The following is a 27,609-nucleotide window of genomic DNA, read 5'->3' as shown; positions in this document are numbered from 1 at the left end:
AATATCTCACTAGATCTTTATGGACACAACAGGACCCTTTCCGATTTGCATATAAACAAGGTCGTAGCACAGAGGATACAGTGGCTACATTGGTGAACCTCATTTCCAGACACCTTGATAAGCCAAAAACATATGCCAGAGCTCTTTTTCTTGACTTTTCATCAGCGTTTAACACAATTCAGCCGGATTTACTGTTAGGAAAGATGATTCAGTTACCGATTAATTCTTATATTGTTTATTGGTATTTTACTTTCCTCACAAACAGGGTTCAACTAGTTAAAGTAAACAACATATTTTCATCCTCTAATATAAGTAATATTGGAGTACTTCAGGGTTGTATAAGTTCACCTGTGCTGTTTACCTTATATACCTCAGATTGCACGATTACATTCCTAGTATGCCAAATAAGTTTCTTTTAAAATGCTCAGATGATTCCACTCTACCGATTTTGTTTACCGAGTATGATTCTACATTGTATCAGAGAAATGTCGACTGGCTAGTTCAGGGGTGTCAAACTCCAGTCCTGGGGGGCCGGAGCCCTGTGTAGCTTAGTTCTTTCCCTGTTGCACCACAAATGATTCAGCTAACAGCTGTGTGGTAATTAGCACAAGAAGTTGAATCAGGTGTGCAGGGCTCTGGCCCCCCAGGACTGGAGTCTGACACCTGTGGGCTAGTTGAATGGTGTGATAAAGATGGTCTCATTATTAATACTGCAAAGACATAGGAAATTATTTTTGGAAAATCGCCTAGGGCTACGTTAACACTGCCAGCCATATCGTTCAATTCCGATTTTTTGCTCAGATCGGATTTGTCTATCTTGACGGTTCACATTCATAAGTACAAGTGACCTGTATCTGACTGTAATGTGAATGCATCGTTCCTCCAAAATGTCACGCATGTGCACATTGATACGTTTTTACATGTGTAAAAAGCTGGTCGTAAAATTGGCATGTTGTGCGGCCATGACCGCTGGGCTAATTCGAGTCTTTTGCCTCTTTAAACTTTGGCTTCAGGCTCTTTATTTTTCTTTGGCATTGTAGCCACGTTTATGTCCGAGCTGTGCCATTTCTTTGGCAATTATTTCAAATACTACTCTATTACGATAGGTTCCTTCCAGTTTAGCTTGAACAGATTAATTTCCTCAAATATCAATTAAATCCCCACCTTCTCCATCCTTCCACTGACTGTTATCGCAGCTCTAGTTATAAGAGGCTCAATGTCACAGTGGGCCTGCGTTCATAGTGGGGTACCACAGGGTTCAATTTTAGGACCACTTTTGTTCCTAATTTACATAAATGATATAGACACCAATATATACAGTAAACTGGTGAAATTTGCAGATGACACCAAGGTGGGTGGTGTAGCAGATACTGAACTAGTGGCTCAGCAGCTACAGCGGGATCTTAATTTAATTAGTGACTGGGCTGACACCTGGCAGATGAAATTTAACATAGACAAATGTAAGGTACTCCATGTAGGGAGCAGAAATATAAAGTACATGTATTTTATGGGACCTACTGAAATAAAGGTAGCTGATTATGAGAAAGACCTTGGTGTGTATGTTGATGCTTCCATGTCTCATTCTCGGCAGTGCGGGGAAGCAATAAAAAAGGCCAATAGGATGTTGGGGTATATCTGCAGGTGTGTGGAGTTTAAGTCAAGGGAGGTAATGCTAAGATTATACAATTCCTTGGTGAGACCTCACCTAGAATATTGTGTACAGGTTTGGTCACCATATCTTAAAAAGGACATAGCGGCCTTAGAAAAGGTGCAGTGTAGGGCCACAAGAATGATTCCTGGTCTTAGAGGAATGTCATACGAGGAAAGGTTATTTGAGCTAAATCTGTTCAGCCTCAAGCAAAGGAGTCTGAGGGGGGACATGATCCAGGTCTATAAGATTCTAACAGGTTTGGATGCTGTTCAACCGAATAGTTACTTCAGCATTAGTTCAAATACAAGAACTCGTGGCCATAGGTGGAAATTAGCGGGAGAACATTTCAAACTGGATTTAAGGAAGCACTTCTTTACACAGCGTGTAGTCAGAGTATGGAATAGTGTTCCTGATAACGTAGTGCAAGCTGAATCCTTGGGTTCCTTTAAATCAGAGCTAGATAAGATTTTAACAACTCTGAGCTATTAGTTAAGTTCTCTCCAAGCGAGCTTGATGGGCCGAATGGCCTCCTCTCGTTTGTATAGTTCTTATGTTCTTATGTTCTTATGAACATCTCTCATGGACCCCTCATATAATTTATTTGCAAAAAGGTACAACAGCGTATTTACTTTCTGGAGTTTTCAGCCAAATTAATTTCTTGTTTTTTACCTCAGTGATTCAGAGCATCATGTTTTATTGTAGCACTGTCTGGCTGAGTAGCCTATCAGTTAAAAATAAAACAAAACTATATGATCAAATTAAACTATGTTCAAAGATCATTGGATTACCTGTGGTGCAGTCCTTTCAGGAAGCTCATAACAAGAGCATACTTAGATTATCCAGAAACATTTCCTCTCACGTTCTGCATAAAGAATATCAACTACTGCCCTCAGGCAGACGTGTCAGAGTCCCTTCTTTCAATTGTTGAATCAGTTATGTTAAAATCCAGTGCAATGGGGCGCATGTTATGGGTATTTGTGTATGCCATGGGGTTGTCACCTGTTAGTTTTTACATGAATGGTTATGTCTTTGCATTAAATGAGCCACCCAGGGATGCAATAAGAATTTCAGTCTATGACTGACAAAGTTGTATCATATTGTATCGTATTGTATATTAAGTATTACTGGATGAAATAGCTTTGATGTAGTTAGCTACTTTTTCTTTGTAGCTTGTAGTGTAGCTAACTACAGTGGTACCTCGGTATACATCCACTTTGGAATAAGTGCAACTTGGTATACGTCCTGTTTGGACGTGAAAAATTTTGCTTGATATACGACCTTTGTTTGGAATACGACTCACGTGCTAGAACTTGTATGGGTCAAAATGAGTCACGACACCGCATGCTACCCTTGTTTACCTCTCTCAAGACAAAGCTATGACTGCCCACGAGCGTCAGTACGCCAGTTGCTACCATTCAGTGAACAACCTGCGCTATAACTCTCTTTTCATTTATTTAATCTAATTGCTTTTGTATTTGTGTATTTTAGTATTAAGCAGTGTTTGAATTATTATATACAACCCCAACTGTCATGCCCCGCTCGTCCACTCCTTCTGTGTGCCACACCCCCTCATCTATCTCGTGTGGAATTCCCGTGTTTACCAGCTGTTTCTTGTTGCTGTCATTAGTCCAATGTATTTATGTCTGCGTTAGGTATGTTTTCCCCAGTCCGGTCATTAACGTCTAACGTCCATTTTATGGTGTATAGTGTTCCTTGTTATTTTCTTATTAAAATCCCTAGTGCGCCTGATTTCCCGGTATTCTGAGTTGAGCTACTTTGTCAAGTGAGGCTACCGTAGTGCTAATTGATAGCCCTAACCCTAACCCCCATAAAACCTAACCCTAATCCCAAGATTGTGGAACTGCACATGTGCAGAAAGGCTTCATAGCAAGTCCCGATAGGTAGCTGAAGTCCCTTTTAGGATTCAATTATAGAAATAAATCTTGCTTTTCTTTTATGTAAAATTAAAACTGGTCGAATCAATGTTTTTGCCTGTTATTGACTATGGTGATGTACTGTATATGCATTTTTCTGGTCATTGTTTACGCATGTTGGATGGTGTGTATCACGGAGCACTAAGATTTATTTCAAACAGTGGTTCTCTTACTCATCATTGTGTACTTTATGCTAAAGTAAATTGGTCATCTTTACAAGCTCGTCGGCTTAGTCACTGGTATGTGTTTATATATAAAGCCATTCTGGGTAAAATTACTTCTTATCATCATTCCTGATCTGGAAGCAAGGAGGTTGTAATCTTCGTTCGATGGACTTTTTAAAACTGGTTGTTCCAAAAGTAAGAACTGAATTGGGAAAGAAAGCTTTTAGGTTTTCAGCATCTGATGGGTAGAATACTCTTCAAGCTGAACTTTGTCTGGAAAATTGAATACCCTTGAATGAATTTAAAGCTTTGGTAAAAACTCTGGAATCTAGGTTGTCTGTATGCAAGTGTATGGTTTGAGTATGTTTTTATGTAAGATTTTGTACTGACACTGTGTTGATGCTACCTTGGCCAGGTCTCCCTTGTAAAAGAGATCTGTGATCTCAATGGGACAAACCTGGTTAAATAAAGGTTAAATTAAAAAAAATGTAAAAAATGATTATGATAAATAAATAATAATAATAATAGACTTTGAAACAAAAGAAAGATCATTTACAGAGTAAAATATATAATATATAAATTAGGAGCTACAAGCAATAGGAAAAAGGTATAGGTTAATAAAAAGACTTATCATCATCATCATCATCATAATAATAACAACTAATATTGAGTGGGATGTATTGCAGTCTGGCCTTGTCTCTTTCAGAGGCTGAACAAAACCAGACTGTGATGGAGGAGGTGAGGATGGACTCAATGATGGCACTGTAAAACTGGACCATCGTAGACTGAGAGAGATGGTGCATTTTTAATCACCTCAGAAAGTAAATCCTCTGCTGGACTCTTTTGAGCTGCTATTTCAGGTTGTGAGAAATTTTGGTCGCTAGGAATTTAAAAGATTCAACAGTGATGACAGTTGAGCCTTGTATGGTTATGGTTGGGAAACATGGTGGGGAATTTCGCCTAAAGTCCACCACCATCTCAATAGTTTTATGGGCTTTGAGTTATAGGTTGTTTAAACAACACCAAGATGTCAACTGCTTGATCTCCACTCTGTATGCTGACTCATTGCTGTCTTGAATCACTCCAATCAGGGTTGTCTCATCTGCAAACTTAATGAGTTTTACAGAAGGATCCGCTAATGTGCAGTTGTTTGTGTAGAGAGAAGAACAAAGGAGAAAGCATGCAGCCCTGTTGAGCTCCAGTGCAAATGGGCCGTGGTTCTGCGGTGTGTTTGCTCATTCTCACACGTGTTTATGTTCGTGTTTGTGAGGAAGCAGTTGAGGAGCACACGCTGATTACAGTGCGTTGCTGCACCCACCACACAGCGATCTACCTTAGGGCTGAGAACCTTAGTGCAGCTGTGCAGCACTAGACTTGTCAAAATGGAACAGTGTTAATCCTGCCACTAACCCTCAAAATTTCCCTGTAAATTGGAAGATTTCCTTAAAGGGCTGGATGTAGATTAACGTCATACCCAGGATAAAGCAATTGCAGGTTAAGGGCCTTGCTCAAGGGCCTATTGGAATGGAATCACTCCTAGCGTTTACGGCATTTAAAACCTCCCGATTGCTAGAATGAATCCCTAGCTTCAGAGCCACCACTCCATCTCATAATGTGTTATGCCTTTGCATAAATAGTTATGAATTATGATGAGTACTTTAAGTAAAGTGTTACCAAGAATACTCACATAAAAAGACTACCAGGCATATGCTAAAGAAAAAAGATGGGTTTTCAAGTGATATTTGAAGATCTCCAGAATAGGGGAAGATCTAATCAAAGTAGGCAAACTATTCCACAGTCTTGGAGTTAAAACAGAAAAGGCACAATCATCCTTGGCTCTCAACTTAGACTGTAGAATTTTCAAAAATTAGTAGGTTGATGATCTAAGGCAGGGGTGTCGAACTCCAGTCCTGGAGGGCCGGAGACCTGTGTAGCTTAGTTCTTTCCCTATTCCAACAGAAATGATTCAGCTCAAGGGCTATTTGGTAATTAGCACAAGGAGGTGCAAGGAGTTGAATCAGGTGTGTTAAATGAGGAGAAACCCAAAAATGTGTAGGGCTCTGGCCCTCCAGGACTGGAGTTTGACACCCCTGATCTAAGGGGTCTGAATGTATAATGTGTGCAAAGATGATCGGAAATAAAAGAAGGTGTCTGTCTATGCAAAGCTTTAAAACAAATCCTGTATTTGACAGGTAGCCAATGGAGTGAGGCTAACACAGAGGATAAATTGTCCCTCTTAGTACCAGTCAGGAATCTTGCGGCTGCATGAATGACAATTTTCTTAAAAGAGAGAAAGTACTGAATTTTCTCATGGCTCTTAGCTGGTAGAAACCAGCATGCATTGTTGAGTGTATCTGTTTATCAAAATTTATGCCGGGGGGCAGGTGGTTAGCACTGTTGCCTCACACATATGGGACCCGGGTTTGAGTCTCCGCCTGGGTTACATGTGTGTGGAGTTTGCATGTTCTCCCCGTGCCGTTGTGGGGTTTCCTCTGGGTACTCCGGTTTCCCCCCACAGTCCAAAGACATGCTGAGGCTGATTGGAGTTACTAAATTGCCCATAGGTGTGAATGGTGTGTGACTGTGCCCTGCAATGGGCTGCCCCCCCCATCCTGGGTTGTTCCCCACCTCATGCCCGTAGCTTCCGGGATAGACTCCAGACCCCCTGCGACCCAGAAGGATAAGCGGGTTGGAAAATGGATGGATGGATGAAAATTTATGTCAGAATGAAAGATGATGGCAAGATTTTTCAAATAGTTCTGCATGTTTATAGATAAAGGCCCTAAATTCATGGTAAAGTTTGATGTTAGGTCAGAGGGGCCAAAGTGAAATCACTTCAGTCTTGTTCTCATTTAATTGAAGAAAGTTTTTTGCCATCCAGTCTTTAATGTATGTAAGGCACTCAACCCAGAGATGCTAAGAAACTGTCATCATTCTATCTCAATGGGAAGCACAACTGTGTATAGTCATCTTAACAGTTATAAGAGATGTTATAGTTTTGAAAAAAATCACCTAAAGGAAGCTTATACATACAAAATAAGACTGGGCCTAAAACAGAACCTGTCCACAGATGAGGAAAAGTTTCTAATCTTAAATATCTGTCATTTATATAGGACCTAAACCACTTTAATGCAGTTCCCTGGATACCAACTACTAATTTAGGTTAATCCAAGAGAATAGCATGATCCACTGGATCAAAAGCAATGCTTAGATCCAGCAGAATAAGGACAGCAGAGCTACCTGAGTCGACAGACAGTAAACAGTCATTAGACACTCTAAGAAGAGCTGACTCAGTGCTATGGTTTGTTCTGAAACCTGATAAAAAATTTTCCAAAATAAAATGTTTGTAAAGATAGGAAGAGAATTGAGAGAACACTAAGCTACCCAGCCTTGATTTCACCTTCTCCCTCATTCCCTAAGGGCTTATCATAGTCATCTTTTTTTTTCTTTATTGCACATCCACTGATTTATACCTAATACACAAGCATATAAACTATTTGTTACATTATCAGGTTCTCCTGCTACATAGAACTGTGTATCATCAGCATAGCAATGAAAACCAACAGTGTATTTTCTGAAGATGCTCCCAAGAGGAAGCGTATAAAGAGAGAAGAGCAGGGGAGCAAGGATACTACCTTGTGCTATTCCATTGGTTGTTGATGGTTGTTAATGGTGACGATAAAAATTCCCCTAATTTGACCTGAAAACATCTTGAACCAGTTCAACAGAATCAGAGAATCCTATTGACTTAGGGCAGTGTAATAGGATGGTGGTCAACGGCATCAAAAGCAGCACTAATAAAATCAGAATAATTAGCTTATTTGAGTCTGTGTTCAGTCAGAGATCATTAATTACCTTCAATAATGCAGTCTCAGTGCTACAATGTGTCACGCCCAGCTCCGTACGATCCTCGTGTGTGCCACGCCCACCTCGTTACCTCGTGTTAACTCCGGATTGTACTCACCTGTTGCCTGTTCCTTTTGCCTTGTCTTGAGTATTTAGTCCGTGTCTCGGTCAGTATTCCCCAGTTCTGTCATTGTATTGTTCGGATGTTCGTGCCTGTCTGCCCTCCATTGCCAATAAACCCTGTTTGTCCGTCTTCACGGCTCCGCTCGCCTGCTTCTCTGCTCGCCAGCTTGCGAGTGTGACACAATGAGCTCTAAAACCTGCTTGGAATTTTATAAATACAGTGGTACCTCAGTTCTTGAACTCATTATAACTCGAATTTCTTAAAAGTCGAACCAATCAGTTCGAAAAAAATTACCTAGAGCTCTATCTGAATCTCAGAAGTCAAACTGTGAACGGCAACCTAAGATAACTTGTACGCGCAGGGAAATGAGACACGCGGCACGTCTCTCAGCAGAAACAATGGGTAAAGCTTTAGTCTCAGCCTCGCATTAGCTGTGATAGCACCGTGCATGTTTACACTAACTGAATACATACATTTAGACAGTAAAAATATTTAGACAATGATACAGTAACAGTAATTATTATTATATAATAAAATACATTTTAAAAATAAAGAATTCTTATTCATTATTTTAATATTAATAATAAACCATTAATACATTTAATTCTAATAATATTATCGCGCCGAGCGGGGACGGAATGGAGACAAAGGCGCAGACGTCAGGGTATCGGGGAATACGGGGTTTAATTACAGGTAAGGCAGGCAAAACAGACGGACAATACAATGACCAGATTGGGGAAACAAACGCGGACTAAATACAGAGGACTAATGACAACAACCAGAAACAGCTGATCACATGGGGATTCCACACAGGGTTAACGAGGGGGCGTGGCACACGGAAGGAGCGGATGATCGGGGCGGGACCCATTGTTTGGATGCATTTATTTTCTTACTTTACAAATTACTGTTTTGATAAATGTGCTTAGATGTGTTTAGTACAGTATATGCTCTTGTTTTATCCAGTTCATTTTGTGTTTAAATGCTAAAAAACATATTTAGGTGTAATTTTTGGGGGCCGGGAACCAATTAATTGGTTTTACATTATTTCTTATGGGGAAAATTCGATCACAACTCAAACTTTTTAGGATTCGATCCGGAGTTCTTGACGGATGAAATTCAAGATTAAATTCAACCACTGTATATTATTACTATGAAGAAATGCTGTATACTGGAGATAGGCAATCTTCAGTAATATAGGCCTAAAATTATTAAAAACAGTATTTTCTGAGACAGGCTTTTTGAGGAGTAGTTTAACCATGACACATTTTAAAAAATTTGGAAATGCGCCTGTTAAAAGTGCTGCACTTACAATGTGCATTTCGCAATTAACTGAAAAGCTTGCTTAAAAAATATAGTAAGAATGGGGTCGGTAAAATACATGGATGGCTTAAACGTTATAAGTATAATTTCGATTCTCCGATTCTCATTGCCCCCTTGCCTGTTTCCCTATCAATATAAAACAGATACAGTTACAGAATACAGTGACACACGTAATTGGGATGCTGAGGCAGACATTAGCTTCGGCATCTCCATACGGTACAGTAACGTTATCATGTTTTACAAGTTTCCATAGACCATACATAATTTCTACAGCTCGTCATGCAACCACTTACGATGAGTATTACCAATGTAGTTGTAGCATTTTGTATCGAAGCTTTCAGTAGCTAGTTGAACGTTGTGGGTTAGTAAAACTATTCTGTTCTATAGTACTTAAATCTGCAATGTAATGCCCCTTTGGGAATTGATTTACAAAAAATATCCTCACAGGGGGACACACTGAGTTGTCTCCCTGGTGTCAGGTATTATAAACTAGTTCCAGATAGAGAGTTTAGTGTAATGTTTTTAGTACTGACTTTATCCATTTGGTTTAAGTTAATCATTTAGCTCAGGTTCAGAGAGGCCATACGTTAACACCCCCAGGGACAAGGCAGCAGACAGGCCAAAGAACAGAAGTGGTCATGAGGCAGGTCCAGCCAACCACGTCTGCTGCCTCAGGCAGTTCATGCAGCAGACTGGACGAGAATATGGCCAGGTTTGAATTTCTTGAAAATTTAAAGCAATGAAGAAAAGTTGTTAATTCTTTCTTATAATTTTGAATAATATTAATAGGTCTGTTTATCATTTAACAAGTCATCTTAATAATGATGCTGTCTAAATGATTAACTTGGTGTTTAATAAGCTGTAGGCTTTTGCCTTACTGTGTGGGAGAGACTGTGATCATTCGTTTATGTGTAAGACAACATCAGGCTTAACTTAAACCTTAAACATAGCTTTCCCCACTTTGTAAAACATATACACTTTGTAACACACATCCTATATATATGTGTTATATTTATCATTATATATTATATGTATAGTGGGGTTATCATATATTGCATGTAAGGACAATTCAGTAAATTTACAGTGGTACCTTGGTTTGCAAGCATAATTCGTTCCGGAAACGTGCTTGTAATCCAAAGCACTCCTATATCAAAGCGAAGTTTCCCATTAGAAATTATGTAAACTCAGATGAATCGTTCCACAACCCAAGCATATTCATATAAAAATGATTAATACAAAGTATAAAGTAAAAATACATAAAACAAATTAACCTGCACTTAACTCTGAAAACAGTCATGGATGGTGTGAGGGAGACGAGAGAGAGGAGAAGAGGGTTATTTTGTAGTACAACTTTCACTATAACGGAATAAACGCTATCTGTTGACTCACTGGAATCTTTTTTTTTGTGCGACTATCCAACCTATCCAATGACAGCCGTTTTCGCCTCCTTTTCAATTACTCTCCCAAGAGTCTTTTGACTGTATGCATTGTCGTTAAACAGATTCATCACTAGCACTGCTATGCCCTTATGGACCTCATGGACCCTACATAGCCTGACGTGCACCTTCCCAGAAATGTAAGTACACATTGTGGCCATGCAGACGGCAAGGACTGTGATTGGTCTGCTTGGTAGCATTTCTGTTTTTTTTAGGAGTAAAGAAAGTGTACACCCAGGTGTACTTATATTGGTGATGGAACCTGTAGCATTAGTCAAATGGAACACTAAATAACATTTAATATAAATAATGCTTCAGTTTTTTTCTCCAGAATTTGCACTAAAGTTTCTTGCAGTCTTTCACTGCTAGCATTTGCAAACTCTGTGTACTCTGCACTTTAATGCGTCTTTAGATGTTTGATCAAATTGCTTGTATAAATGACCTGCTGTCCCTCCCTCCTCAACACAATAGCAGAACAGAGCTTTCAGTCTGCTCTACCTCTGTCATTGTCCCCTATCTTAAAATATGTCCAAATTGCTGCCATCCTGCATGTATACTCGGCAATTTGCCAATGCCGGTGTTTGTTTGACAGATCTCTTGCTAGATGCCAAAATTTGATTGGGCAAAACAAAATAATGCAGCAGCTTTCAGTTTTAACGTAATTTTGCAATTAAGTGGTCGATTCTTGGTATCAGACAATTTTTTCAAGTACAAATATGAGCATTTGAGCATAGTATCATCCCGATACCCGATATCTGCATCTGTGCATCCCTAGTCCAGACATTACACACAGGTATATGGTATTTGAACTGTTTTTAAAAGTAGTGTTATTCTCGTATTTTGAAATCCCCCAAGATTTGGTTTTCCTGAAAAGAAATTTCTCAGCATGCTTTGCTGCCATTTTATTTTCCAAGTCTAAATAGTACTGCTACTAATAAATGCATTTTCAGTTTGTAAGCGTGGAAAAAAATTCAATTACAAATGTGTAAGCAGAGTTGTCATGCAATCAATATGTGGAACCATAATTCATGTCTTACCAATATTGTCTTTTGTCTAATATCTCTGCTGCCAGCGGTGAAACTTGCCAGTGCTTATTAGCAGGATAACATAATTTTTTATTCTTGGAAAATGAAAGATTGATCTGCTGGCCAGATTTAATAAGAATCATGAAGACGGGTCATATAAGTAAAATATTAATAAAAGGCTGTGTTCTGTTTTGATCTGTTTTATTTATCTTCCGCTGTTTTGGTGTGGCAGTGCAGTTTTGTATGAAATTATATGTGAAGTTTAACCTACAAAATTTTTGCATCTCTCATGCTTATTTAGCAGAGGTCTCAGTTCCTACTGTGTGGTGTGAAAGCGACAGACCAAAATGGCTAGGAGCTACAAAAGTTCCAGATCGAAACAGCCCAGGAACTTGTTAACCAGGACCAGGTTCTAGAATTCAGTGTGAAAGCTGCCACCCAACCCTACACACCAACCCTCGTTCCCTCCTGGCCTTTCATATGACATATGATGATGATTTAATTTATTTTTTTAAATGGCAAGTCACACCACTGCACCTAGTTAGAGAATTTAGTTACACTAATTTTGTGACTAAATGGTTGCTGTCTGGAGCCCTGGAACTAATGTAGCAATTGTTCAGCTGTAGCACCTCCACATACCTTATTTAATGAGTCAGTTAGTAGACCAAGATAGATATTTAAATTTCTAAACTGGACAGCTTGTTTTGAGGTACCATGTTGTGAAGTGCAGTTGAAGCCAACTATCACAAATATTTGTAGTCAGAAATACTAATTAGAGCACCTGCAACCCCAGGGCTGCAGACAAGGTTGATTATATGACCTTTAGTATGAGTGGGGAAATAAGCATGTTGCACAAGATTAAAGCGGTCATCCATCCATCCATTATCTCCCGCTTATCCGAGGTCGGGTCGCGGGGGCAGCAGTCTCAGCAGGGAAACCCAGACTTCCCTCTCCCCGGCCACTTCATCCAGCTCCTACATAAACATATCACTACCTAGTACAGAAAGGACTATCATTCATATATATCTATCTCACACACATACATACTGTGTGTGTGTGTGTATGTGTGTATGTATGTATATATATATTAGTGTTGTAGTCAAGACCGCCTAAACCGAGACCAAGACATTACCGAGACCGGAGGGTATCAAGACCAAGACACTGCCGAGACTTGAGGGTACCAAGACCAAGACCAAGTCCAAGACCAAGACACACTAAGGCGAGACCAAGACCAAGACTGGCCGAGACCAAGACCAAGACCGAAAACAGACTAGGGCTAGAATCGACATCACATTACCCAGATCAACTGTAGAGAAAAAAGGCATTGCTGTAAAGTGTCATTACTCGTTAAATCAAATTCATGTTATCTTTTCAATTATATTGTCCGTATGTCCATATGTCTCTCATTTAAAATCTCCCAGATTTGTCATAGTTACGAGACCTGATAGAAAATAATATTCTCAGCAATCCTCTCCTATAACCATTTTATCAGACCTCGTCAAGGGAAAGAGATGGGATGTACCAGAAAGATGTTCATATTAAGTCTCTTATACCAGGGACAGAGGCCTCGGGTAAGCTATGAATACAGCTATGTAATGATCCTTTGCTTTGAATTGAAGAGAATGAGCCTCCAGATTGACTTGCACCTCCAAGACCGTGCTTTCTAATCAATGTAAAATACCTAATTTATTTGAATTATAACTATGCTATAGACTTCGCGGACATTTTCGGACATTTTTTTGCCGATGTATGATACGATGTGTATGATGTGTGTGGACTGTGAAGCACTGGCAGTGTCCGTGGAGAAAATGTATAAAATGTAACGTTTTTGAAATGGATGCATCTGACAGGTTGCATTTGAATTGAGGCGCATAATAAATAATGATACTGTTCTGTGAGGATGTGCAGTTTTCTCTTTTTTTCCCCATCCCATCGAGACCGCTATGTCCGAGACCAAGACAAGACCGAGACCAAATAGAGTCGAGACCAAGACAAGACCGAGACCACAAAAAATTGGTCTCGAGACCGGTCTCGAGAACTACAACACTAATATATATATATATATATATATATATATTTATATATTAGGGATGCACCGAATGTTCGGCAACCGAAATTATATATATATTATATATTACACATATATATATATATAAATAAAATAAGTATATAATAAGTAAAAAGGCAGAATAAATTTTGCCGAACAATGACGTTTTTAATGACGCGATCAAATAGTAACCCGCGTAGAGTGAGAGGCGCGCGCTTTATGCAGCAAACATGTCAGCAGTGTGGAAGCACTTTAAAGTGTCAGAGAAAGAGGCAAAAACGACCGTTTGCAGACACTGTTCTGCTGAATTGTCCAGAGGGGGTGCATCTGCAAAAACGTACAGCACTTCAAGTTTAATTTATCACTTAAAATCAAGACACCCCGAACATCATGCAGAGTACGAGAAAGACACGGCGGCGGCTACGGCAACAGCAGCAGCGAAAAGGAAAGTAGCTCCTCCCAGTCCTAGGACACCCACTCCATCTGTGGCTGACTTCTTAGAAAAGGCAAAAAAGTATTTTTGTTATTTGATTTATTTCTCTGAAAAGCAACACAAAATAGTAAAAAGCAAATTTTTACTATTTAATTATTGTAATGGTGAAAAAATTGGCAAAATAAATGGAAAAAAATGCGAAACACCGCGTTCGGTATTCGGCCAAGCATTTCATTATTATTCGGCTTCGGCCAAGAATTTCATTTCGGTGCATCCCTAATATATATATACATATACATACATACACACACATATATATACATACATATATACATATACACATATACATATATACACACATATACACATATACACATATACATATACACACATATACACATATACATATACACATATATATACATATACACATATGTTGAAATGTCCCAATTCACAAACAGTCATAATGAACTACTTCTCTGCTGTAAGAATAAAGCCCAATGCATGCAGTGCATAATGTTACCACAAAACAAACATGTCAAGTAACCATGAAGCATGCTTTTCATTGACTGTATGCGTCACTATATGGGATGTAATGCACAGGTAAGGTGCGGCACCGCTTTCCATTGTGTCGTGTTCCACTGTTACAGGGAACTGTGAACCTAGCCTAAAGCCCCCCATACATTTACAGATGCACTGCCGATTTTTCGGCCGTTCAACGAGTCATCACGCGTCAAACGCCTGAAAAATCACCTGGTGTGTTCTCAGCTCCGTCGGCTCCCCTTCGCTATGCGCTACCCTTTAAACCTTGTTTTCATTGTGTTTGTCTTTAATCTGGCATTATAGTAGAGTGTTGGCTTCCTAGCCAGTAGTTCTGTGGTGAAATGACATGTATGTTGCCTTCCTTTCCTTCAATGGATGTAGAAAATACATTAGCATAGTATATACATACAGAGGAGTCGGAAGATTTAGAAACCGAGGAGTCGGAGTCGGAGCATTTATCTACCGACTCCACAGCCCTGCATATATATACACATATACATACATATATATACACACAAATACATACACTCACCTAAAGGATTATTAGGAACACCTGTTCAATTTCTCATTAATGCAATTATCTAATCAACGCATCACATGGCAGTTGCTTCAATGCATTTAGGGGTGTGGTCCTGGTCAAGACAATCTCCTGAACTCCAAACTGAATGTCAGAATGGGAAAGAAAGGTGATTTAAGCAATTTTGAGCGTGGCATGGTTGTTGGTGCCAGACGGACCGGTCTGAGTATTTCACAATCTGCTCAGTTACTGGGATTTCCACGCACAACCATTTCTAGGGTTTACAAAGAATGGTGTGCAAAGGGAAAAACATCCAGTATGCGGCAGTCCTGTGGGCAAAAATGCCTTGTTGGTCAGAGGAGAATGGGCCGACTGATTCAAGCTGATAGAAGAGCAACTTTGACTGAAATAACCACTCGTTACAACCGAGGTATGCAGCAAAGCATTTGTGAAGCCACAACACGCACAACCTTGAGGCGGATGGGCTACAACAGCAGAAGACCCCACCGGGTACCACTCATCTCCACTACAAAAAGGAAAAAAAGGCTACAATTTGCACGAGCTCACCAAAATTGGACAGTTGAAGACTGGAAAAATGTTGCCTGGTCTGATGAGTCTCGATTTCTGTTGAGACATTCAAATGGTAGAGTCAGAATTTGGCGTAAACAGAATGAGAACATGGATCCATCATGCCTTGTTACCACTGTGCAGGCTGGTGGTGGTGGTGTAATGGTGTGGGGGATGTTTTCTTGGCACACTTTAGGCCCCTTAGTGCCAATTGGGCATCGTTTAAATGCCATGGCCTACCTGAGCATTGTTTCTGACCATGTCCATCCCTTTATGACCACCATGTACCCATCCTCTGATGGCTACTTCCAGCAGGATAATGCACCATGTCACAAAGCTCGAATCATTTCAAATTGGTTTGTAGAACATGACAATGAGTTCACTGTACTAAAATGGCCCCCACAGTCACCAGATCTCAACCCAATAGAGCATCTTTGGGATGTGGTGGAACGGGAGCTTCATGCCCTGGATGTGCATCCCACAAATCTCCATCAACTGCAAGATGCTATCCTATCAATATGGGCCAACATTTCTAAAGAATGCTTTCAGCACCTTGTTGAATCAATGCCAAGTAGAATTAAGGCAGTTCTGAAGGCGAAAGGGGGTCAAACACCGTATTAGTATGGTGTTCCTAAAAATCCTTTAGGTGAGTCTATATATACACATATATATAATAATATAATGAACACTTTATTAATCCCCGTGGGGAAATTCTTTTTACGCCTCCCTCAACTTGCTCTTTGTAGAGCAAGTTGTCCGCGAAGGGCAGCCACCCGTAGCGGCGCCCAGGGAGCTCGGGGTTGAGGGTCTTGAACCGGCGACCTTGTGATTACAGGCACACGGCTTAGCCCACTGAGCCACACGCTCAGAGTGCGTGCGTGCGTATTGTATAGCTACATATATACATACACACACACACACACACACACACACACACACACACACATATTACATCATACACATTACTTTAAATGCAAGACATTCAATTGTTTCCATATTTGGCAAAGGTATTTCTAAAGCGGAGTTATAAATCACCTCAAAGCCACCCATAACAGACGCCCGTGGTTTTTGAAAGTAAACATAACCAGGCAGTGAGCATAGACTTAGGTTTTAAAAAAAATCATTAGGTCGATGCCAGGTTTCACTGGGAAGAAAAACATTCAATTTGTTGTTCATGACCATGTTATGCATAAAGGTGGCTTAATTATATGATGGATAGGATGAATTCATAGCATGTTGTCCCTTGAAGCTGTTGCGGCTTGTTGAGGTTTAGAGCATGTTGGGATGTTATACAAAGGTGTTTCTAATGCATGTTGGACCATATAGTTTTAATGGCCTTAGTATCACCACGGATTATAAAGTTCTGATGGGATCCTCTGTATGTATTTGGAGTGACACAATATTTTAGCCGTGCAAATTGATTTTAAGATGGTGTCTTTGGAATGTAGACAGAGATCCATCCATAAAAAGTTCAGTGGGTGAGTACCTTAGACTCCAAAACATTGCTGTGGACTCCAAACATTGCTGAGCAAACCAGATTATAGAGTCCATCAATGACACATAGATGTTTGTAGTGCGTCTGAGCAGTACAATTACATAAAAAAAAGAACTGGAGTTTGATAAGACAGTTGAATATAATCAATACAAAATTAAGATTTTAAAATTTCCGTGAATGGAGAAGTGACCACTAACTGCACCAGCATCCTCTCACAACCCAAATTACCAAATCAATAAAGTAAAGCCATTACCTGCCATTAATGTTATGTTTGTCAAAATAATCCCTTGTTTTTCCATAGTATCTTTCCAGTAGGGATGGGTGATAGGGACATAAAATTTTATCACTATTTTCTGGTATTCCTTGTGATAACGATATAAACGACAATAAATATTACAATTAAACATCATCTCTTTGGAGTGAAAATATGTCTTTAGCCAAGCAAAATGCCACTGCCTCCATCAATTCCTTCCATCATTTACTTTGCTAATCATAAGGAATACAATGAGAAAATGTGTCAGCAATTCTCGTCTGAGTAGGAGTTTTCTTAACATTACTCGACCTTGCCGTCACCTCCTCGCGCATCTTCTGGCGCATCATTCCTCATGTTATGGTTTGTGTTTGAGGTGGTGGAGCAAAATGGATGTATTACCATCCTTTGTAAGCACTGTTTTTTTTGCAAACTTTGCATATTACAGTTGTTTGCTCCACGTCAAGTTTTCTGTAACCAAACCAGTTCCAGATAATCGAGGTAGGTCCTTTTTTTTTTTTTAGCAATGAACTCCTCCTCAGCTTCTACTCCACCTTCCACCATGCTTGTTAAAAAGAGCTGGGCTGTTAGCGCATCACAAACACACACTTCATCAATTAGAGTTTATTGTTATTATCGTAGGATGACTAATTACACAGGTCTACAATTTTTTTTTTTTTTTCCCCCCAGTTGCCAAGGTTTTTTTTTTTTTTTTTTTAAATAGACTTAGGGTATTTTGAGGGTGCTGAATTAAAAAAACACATTACTTTTGCTGAATTGGTTCTAGTTTTTGAGATAATGGACATCCATGAAAATAATGCATTCCCCCAATGCGACTTGTGTGTGATAACAAATGCAATAGCTTTTGGTTTGCCTCTTGACTGTTTAACAGTGTCTTAGGTAATGAAGCGTTGGAGAGTCTGAAAATAAAATTAGAGTTAAGTTCACATGTGCGTGTTTGCATGTTCATTTATTGCTGTTGTTACTGTGGTAGTGAATATTTACCCAGATCAAATCTGCCAAGTCCTTTCAAAGGAAGGATATCATGGGAACACCTGTCTGGTATTTAGCCAGAAATGGTTGAAATGCTCGTGATAGAGCCATGAAAAAAATGTAGTTTGGCCAGAAGAAGGGGATCCATTCGAGCTTCACAAATGTAGTCAAAAGAAGATGTCCCTGGGTTTTTCCACCTATTTTGACTTCACCAAGTCCACATATTTCATAATAGAGAGCCAGACTTCCAGTGCTTGTGCGACAGCTGGCAAATTTTCGAGCCACCGATGGCCACAGAAAGGTAGAGGGAATCTTGAGGATGATGTTGCAGCTGTGAAGTCCTCTCTTCTGGCTGGTGCAGAGTGGAAAAGAAAATGTAGTGCTTTGAGCACTTTCTCCACCATCCACACTTCAAAACCAGTCTTGAATGAGTTGTGAAGGGTATGTAGGCCACTTCCAACAATTACTAACTGTGTCCCAGCAAATTGCTCACCACAGTGTGAATGTCATCATTGGACGTATAGGAGTGATGTCGGCTAACCGTTTGCAAAGCCCATAGCACTTCTGTTTTCAGTGTCAGTTGAGGAGAATGTACTGAAGGCACTGCTTGTCGTGGGATCTGGAGACACTACCAAAGCGGGTGTAGGCCTATCTGTAGAGGTTATACATGCAGGACTGGCAAACAACTGAATGGGGACAGTAGTTGTCCAACTTTTGACAAAACGCTTGTGCTTCTCTCCCCTGATATGCGAGTCGATGGCTTTAGAGCCCATCGTTGCCAGTTTTTTATTTTTTTTTATTTTTTTTATACAAAGGTCATATTGCGCTTTGTAGACATTCGTCATCTTTTATAACGAGCCACAGTATTTTTTTGAAGCATTGACATTAATAATTAACTAATATTGTATTATTTAATGAAATCATACATAACTTTTTCCTGTCACTGTTAGATATTTTACATTTCTTTTTTGTATGATGTTAGACTGTTTCCTTACTAGTTGTAACTAAAATAAACATATGCTTGCATTTCTGAATGCTTTTCAAACGTGTTGCATTAATTAACTATTAAATATCTCAGAAACTAGAGCCAATGAGTCATATTCTTAATCATCACCATAAACTTAATATAAAGCCATTCATCTTTGGCACCAAAATCACTGTATACCAGTGTTATTATCGTGGGGATTTTTTTTCCTGGTGTGTGTGTGTGTGTGTGTGTGTATAAAATATATATATATATATATATATATATATATATATATATATATATATATATAGGGTTGCAAAATTCCCGGAATTTTCAAAGATGGAAACTTTCCATGGGAATTAACGGGAATTAATGGGAATAAACGGGAATTAACGGGAATTTATGGGAATAAACTGGGAATTTTCAAAATTGAAGGTTGGCTCTTCTCAGGGAACTTAAATATAGTTGAGCAAAGTATATTTTAGCATAATATTGACAAAAACAAACAAATGCAATTCAAATACACTTGAATATCCATGCCATTCCTTAATCACATGTACAGAGCACATGCTTGCTGCATGGCTATTGAGACCACCTACTGGCACTGTGCATGCCTCCATCACATGTACACATGGACCACACTTTTGAGCCTGAAGGACAAAGAGTATTGAAGGCACACATTTGAGCCTGTGGACTTAACAAGTGAGGTAAGTTTTGATGATATTATGGGAAAATATATTCATTAAATGTTTAAATTGTGAATATCACATAAAATGTATTAATCTGGTAGATAGCAATCTGATAAGATGCTAAATAAAATGCTAGCATCTGTTAGATGCTAAATAAGCCATAGCTAGTATAACATAAAGAAGATGCTAGCTTCCTCATTTGGCTGTTTTGTTTTGAAGATCATTCCAGGGGCTCGTTCTTCGTACGTCGCTAACTCAGTTAACCTTTTGAATGGGACTTTGTGGAGATTTTTGGACAGGGGGCATTTTTGAATGAGCGGGGTTAGGGGATGGTAATATTGAACTCAACATTTCTGATTTTATTCAACCATGAAACAAGTTATTGAAACGTGTTCTATTCTACTGTACTTACAAATAAATCTGTTGAAAACATTTTGCATGGAGGTTTTCTTATGATTTCTGTTTATATTTATGCTTGGAAATAATATATTCCCAGTTAGTTCTCCTAAATTCCCATTAATTTCCATAATTCCCATTATTTTCATGGAAAGTTTCCAATATGGAATATTTCCAAAATTCCCAAGCTTAACTTACCATGGAAATTTACCGGAAACTTTCCGGAAATTTACCGGAAATTTTCCGCCCCTTTGCAACCCTATATATATGTAAATAAAAGATATTTCCCATCCCTACTTTCCAGGCATAAAATGATATGCAAGAAGAAACGTTTATATCAGTAGTGGCTATAATGGGGGAGGGGCACTTAAGAACATAATAATTTACAAACGAGAGGAGGTTATTCAGCCCATCAAGCTCGTTTGGAGAGAACTTAACTAATAGCTTAGAGTTGTTAAAATCTTATCTAGCTCTGATTTAACTTAAAGGGTTAAAGCAGATTAACTCGCAAGGGTAAAAGCTTCCAGGGTCACTGCTTATTTTAGTTCATTATATACAGTTTCCCCCTCACCCAATCTCACTTTGACATTTGCAGTTTTGGTTATTCATTAGATGCCCTTGAACAATTAAATGGGATTGTTTTTGGAACTTGCTCACAGATCACAAAAATATATAAACAATACTGAAAATGATTTTCATCATACAAAATACATACATTTTATTGTTTTATAACATTTGTTAGTGTAATAATGCTAAAAGTTATTTTTGGTTGAAAAAATATGGAGAACAAGAAAATTAGGAATGGACTTCATCCGAGTGGATTTTTTAAAATTATCTTACTTTCGCTACCATGGTAGAGCATCTAGACACTGTGGCTTTCCAGTTGGCTAACTTTTCCCTTCTTATTAAATTTTCTCTTAATTTTATTTGAGCATTTTAACACAGATTCAATTAGAACATACATCATACTCTCGCCAAGAACTGTTGAACATCAGAAACACAAGAAAAATCTTTATAATACGTTTGCCACAACTATAATACCACTGGAGATAACTGGCCCAAAAAGAACGTCAGTGTTTGAATGGATCTTTGTGCTGCTCATGATGAAGCGCAGGTGGCACAAAGAACATAAATAAAAGCAGGGATAGGGGGCCAAAGCACAAGCTAGACTAACGAAAGCACCACAGAATCCTCCGCTCCCAAGTACTTTCCTTGCCAACATGTAGTCCCTAACCAACAAAGCAAATGAACAGGACTCGTGCCTTAATATTTACAAAAACATGGGCGAACTCCTCAACACCAGGTGTTACTATTAAACTTTAAGGCCACATCCTATAATGCAGACAGTACAAAAGACTCTGGTAAGAGCAAAGGTGGAGGTCACTGTCTTTACATTCAAAAACAACTGATGCACGGATTCTCCGACTGTCAATCGTCACCGCTCCCCCTCACTAGAATATTCAGCAACTTTACAGCTGCAGTAATCAAAGTTGTATATGTACACCATTAGCACAAAGGTAGCACTAGACAACCTGCTTAAAGCCATAATTCAAACCAAAATAATGCATTCTCCAGTGGAGTGCTGATTATGGCTTATAATAATCTTACTAATCTTAAACCGATTTGCAAAATTTTTTAACATGTAAAATTCCCCACCAGGGGCAGCACTGTGGTGCAGTGGTTAACACTGTCACCTCACACCTCTGGGACCTGGGTTTGAGTCTCTGCCAGGGTTCCATGTATGTGGGAATTTGCATGTTCTCCGTGTCATCGAGGGGTTTCCTCCGGGTACTCTGGTTTCCGCCCCACAGTCAAAAAACATGCCGAGGCTAACTGAAGTTACCAAATTGCCCATAGGTGTGCATGTGTGACTTAATGGTGTGTGTGTGCACCCTGCGATGGGTTGCCACCCCATCCTGGGTTGTTCCCTGCCTTGCGCACGTAGCCTGTAGGATAGGCTCCGGACCCCCTGCAACACTGAACAGGATAAGCGGTTTCAGAAAATGAATGGATGGAATTCCCCACCAGAGATATAAATACATTGGACCATGTTTATAGTAACATAAAAAGCACATACAGAGTCCCCCCCTCCCCATTTAGGACAGTCTGACCATATCTCACTGACCCTAAAACCTATCCACAAACCCATCATAAATAGAATTAAACCTAATACCAAAATAATAATGATATGGCATGAGGAAGCCCTCCCCCACCTACAGGACTGTTTTAAGTGCACAGATTGGGACAGCTTGGAAGAACAAACATCACATGAGAAGCGAGACATTAACCCTTACCCATGCTCTTTGCCCGATTACATCAAGTTCTGTACTGATAAGCTGATTGTTCATAAACATATGCATTATCTACAACCAATAGGCCTGGATGAACAGTGAGGTCCGACACCTTCTAAAAGTATGTGATGCAGCATACAGGTCTGGTAGTGTTGCAACATACAGCCTAGCCAGAGCCAACCTGAAAAGAGGAATCAAACGTGCCAAGATAGCACATAAATACAACAATACAGTGGTACCTCGGCTCGCGAACTTAATTCGTTCGACTCATTTCGTGACCCGAAAAGTTCGTGACCTGAATCAATTTTTCCCCCCATTTAAAATAATGTAAATACAAATAATAAATACAAATTTTTTTCAATTTTTTAAATGTTTTTTTGTGACCAAGAATATAGACTTAAATTAAAATAACCTTAATTATACACAAATAATGCTAAATTAAAACAGTACAATTGAGCATACGCTTGTTGGCGGGCTGGTCACTCGAAAGAAGCCAAAACACAGAAAAGAACCACAAAGCATCCCCCCAAAAAAATAAACAATTAACATTAAAAGACTGAGTAACAGTCAAAAACAATACAGTAATTTCGAAAATGTGTTTTTATTATACTGTACATTATTTTCATATGCCTAAAATTATGTACATTTCGTGATGCAACGCGTTGTATGGCGATGAAATTCTTTGTACTGTAAACAAACAATACGCAGTTGCCACTATGTATGAATGGAGAATAACTTAAATAGGACTTAATTTATGCTATTAAGTATTGCAATTTTATGTATAGATATATGACTGTTAAAAACCATCACAAACATGTTTATCAATCACTGAAAGGTACCGCTATAACAGAACGTTCTCTCTCTCAATATTCGACCTCTGAAGAGATATAGTAAAGATATACATCTACAACAAGTTATTTTATACATTCCACAACTGTTCTTGGGCATAATGTACACTTCTTTGTGTTTCAGCGGGTTCTTTGGGGCGCTTTTGGGGGATGTTTGCGTGTTCGCAGCCTGAAACATGGTTTGCGAATCAGAACAAAAAATTTCTGAACATCTGGGCCGGTATGCATAAAACTTCCTAAGAATGGTCTTAAGAATGGTCGTACACTTGGACTTAAGAGTTAAAAAAATCTTAGCAAAAAGTAGGACCTAAGAGCATTGTATAAAGCTGCTAAAAGTAGCTTTCAGCAAAGTCTAAGCCCAATTCCTAAGCGCTGATGGAGCCAGCATTTAAGTGTCGTGAAATGAGGACTACAAATAAAATCCCGCCCCAAATACTAAGTTCAACCAATAGAGGAGCTGCACGATGAATATATTAGTGACATTAAACCGTTAATGTACAGCTTTATGCAACATACCTTTCTGTGATCATACCTTTAATTGGTTGTACGAAAATCTACCTAGCACATCACCGATCAATTTCCACTAATAGATGCACATGTTGTATAAATTATGGGTCAAACGCAAAACTCATAGCAAGACATTGGATTCTAAAAGAAAACCAAACTGGACGACAAACAAAAGGGTTCTTTTGGTACAGTTGGTGCTTAAATGGAAGGAGGTAGTGCGAGGAAAGTTTGGCCCAGCTGTTACAAGCACGGACAAAAAAAGCTTAGGAGGCTATTGCAAGCTCCGTAAATGCTGCGTCACCTCGGACAAGGCGTTCAGCAAAGGAATGTGAAAAAAGGTGGTATAATGTTTTATCGACCTCGCGAAAGGAAATCACAGTTTATAAAGCAAGCATGAAAGTTACAGGTTTGTGTCATTACTTGCATTGCTCTTATGACCCTCACTATAATAGATGATGATCATGATGATAATAATTATTATTATTATTATTATTATTATTATTATTATTATGTTTCCAGTTGCCAAAAACGTAGCATCATTATCACCTTCAGTTCAACTGTAAGTGCATTTTTAGGTGACGTAGGAGATTGTATCCGGTTCCTAATTAGGTTGGTAACAAAAAGAATGTCCTCATGATTGAGCCTGTACCTTTTTATCAATTCATTATTGTCGTACGTCCGCAGGACGTCCTTTCTTTGACGGAAAGTGCGCGGTCTCTGTCTGGGTGCGCGTAGTGCAGCTGCCATCATTCAACTCCTAACTGGCTTAGCAGTCCTCTCCAGCTCTCTTAAATAATTTAGGAGCTAAGACCAAGTCTTAACACTTAAGAATGTTTATACATGCCACTTATTCTTAAGTCTGGGAGTAGGAGCAAAATCATGTCACTTTTAGAATTGTGACGCAATTAAGAGTGAAATTTTACTCTGAGAAGTTTTATGCATACTGGCCCTGGTTCGTAACCCGATTTGTTCATGAACAGGACTGTTTGTGGGTCAAGGTACCACTGTATTTCCAGTACCAAAGAAAACTGCCTGAATGACTCTCATCCAGTCACCCTGACACCGACTGTCATGAAGTACAATCATATATCAAAAGCAGTATATCACCCACCCTGGATCCACATCAGTATGCATATCGGACAAATAGATCCACTGAGGATTAGATGGATGACTGATTGGATTGATATTCTTTTAGGCTAGGCTGTAAAGATTTTAGTGTGGCAGGCCACCACTGTGAAATGTTACCAGCAGAAACATTCAATTCAGAAAAATTAAGATTTACCTGTGCCACCCCAGTAACAGTAAGAGCTACACCTTCAGCGGTCTCTACATCTTCACATTTGGGCTTTACGGTCATTACTTCAAGTGAAATCCTGTAAAGAAAACAACAGCCAGTGTATCACCAGTAAGACTCCATTTTTGTATGATTTGTGGAGCCAATAGTCACAAGCAAAATGAAATATTAGCATATCCCGCTCTGCAGCTGGTGACAGAATGCATTCGATAACATTATTCAGGCGTTATACCTTTGAATATCAGAGATACACCACCATGCCCAGGTCCAGCCTCCAACCACATATGATTTGTCATCAGAGCCACAACAAGCACCTGTGGGGATACAGAGAGCACTTAATGATACAGGGAAACAGGAACAACCTGAATGACTGTGGCCTAATGCTAAACAAAAAAAGACACTCGTTTTGGGCAGGATGGCAAACAAAATTGATATGATGAAGGGACTTCATTTGGAGATGGGAATGGAGATGGTTGGAATAAAAATAGTGGGGAAAAGCTAAAACAAGAACTGGTAATTTCAGCATTAGAACAGAAGGAGCCACATGAAAAACAGATGTACAATTATGGAAAGCATTACAGCAGTGCAGAGTCCTGCACCGGGTCGGGTACCCGCAGATAGTTGCTGAAACGGGCGGATTTTAATGTTCTGGAATTTTATGGGCGGGTATGCAGGCAGGTAATTCATTACACATGGGCGGGTAGCAGGTCAATCAAAACAATATTGTAGCCTGCAAAAATAACATAAGCGAAAATAGCTATATATTAGACTATCATGTACAAATTGTCATCATCACAGTGTGTTCATTATGTCGGAGGTACCTTATGGTACTTTTGATTATTTCTCTCGGAACTCGGATGAAAACGTCACGAAACACGTCACTTCCCATCGAAAACACGCCTCTTTTATGACATTGATGTCGGACAAGATTTTGTTGTCCGAGTTGCCCCTGTGATGTAATTTCAACATGGCAGCTTACATACGCAACAGTAATTCTATTTTATAAATCTTTAAAAATGTTTATTTTGTTAAATGTATTAATAGTTATAAATGTAACTGCACGTGTTCGATTTATAGAATACCATATCATGACAGTAAACAGTATCCTATCATGCAATATCAGATTTTTACCAGACTTGTTAGTGTCTTTGGTTTGTTTGTAGTTTGTTTGCCTCTCAAAAAAAGAATATTGCTATGAATGTGCTAAAATATTTTATAAATCTTTTAATGTGGTTTGACTAGTTTGTGTTTCTTGTTTGTTTGTCTCTCGGAAAAAATCTCACTCCAAATCTGCTAAAATATAAAGCAACAATACACAGCAGTGTGTTCATGGATGCAGCCATGTTTGTTCCGAGATGTGGGTAGCTCGATCGGGAGATTGTCGGACGTGATTTCACTCAACTCGGAATTTCCGAGTTCCGAGAGAAAAACGAACGCACCATTAGATAACCGCCTCGACAAACATTCACATACACGTCTCCTTGCTGAAGCGTGTCGTTGTGTTCTCTCTTTCACGCTCGTCACAGTGTGGATAGCTTAGATCTATCTGATTTGATTTTGTGTTAAACTGACTTTTTCATTTCAATTCAAAATTCATGTAGGCCTAGCACTTGTCACGTTGAGAGGTGCAAAGAAAAAAATAATTGTGTGCAATTTATCATGGGTACGGGTGGGTAACGGGCGGAATGTTAACGGGCCCGGGCGGGTGTGGATTTAACTTTGAAATAATCACGGGTGCACAAGCGGGTGTGGTGCTGTACTGTGCGGGCGGGTCTCCAAAAGTGGACCCGTGCAGGACTCTGCAGCAGTGTGTGGGATCAGCAGTCAGGGGTGAGCCCCTTTCTTGCGCCAAAGCAACCAGAATCTGACTGATATACACTCACCTAAAGGATTATTAGGAACACCATACTAATACGGTGTTTGACCCCCTTTCGCCTTCAGAACTGCCTTAATTCTACGTGGCATTGATTCAACAAGGTGCTGAAAGCATTCTTTAGAAATGTTGGCCCATATTGATAGGATAGCATCTTGCAGTTCATGGAGATTTGTGGGATGCACATCCAGGGCACGAAGCTCCCGTTCCACCACATCCTAAAGATGCTCTATTGGGTTGAGATCTGGTGACTGTGGGGGCCATTGTAGTACAGTGAACTCATTGTCATGTTCAAGAAACCAATTTGAAATGATTCGAGCTTTGTGACATGGTGCATTATCCTGCTGGAAGTAGCCATCAGAGGATGGGTACATGGTGGTCATAAAGGGATGGACATGG

The 27,609-nt window shown here is 39.4% G+C and overlaps 1 protein-coding gene across 1 annotated transcript in view; it reads right to left on the bottom strand.

The window, feature by feature from the left end:
- The window catches only part of LOC111859700 (flotillin-2a-like), a 64,702-nt gene that overhangs the window by 23,346 nt on the left and 13,747 nt on the right, over nucleotides 1–27,609 (bottom strand). Inside the window, exons 2-3 of the mRNA XM_023842651.2 lie at nucleotides 25,570–25,651; nucleotides 25,326–25,416 (exon numbers count right to left, since the gene is read on the bottom strand). Coding sequence (XP_023698419.1) covers nucleotides 25,326–25,416; nucleotides 25,570–25,651 — 173 coding nt within the window. The remainder of the gene's footprint in view (nucleotides 1–25,325; nucleotides 25,417–25,569; nucleotides 25,652–27,609) is intronic.

Source organism: Paramormyrops kingsleyae, chromosome 17 (assembly GCF_048594095.1).
Source record: "Paramormyrops kingsleyae isolate MSU_618 chromosome 17, PKINGS_0.4, whole genome shotgun sequence".
NCBI lineage: Eukaryota > Metazoa > Chordata > Actinopteri > Osteoglossiformes > Mormyridae > Paramormyrops > Paramormyrops kingsleyae.
Note: the sequence above shows the minus strand (reverse complement) of the source record. Positions and strands in the feature narration are given on the sequence as shown.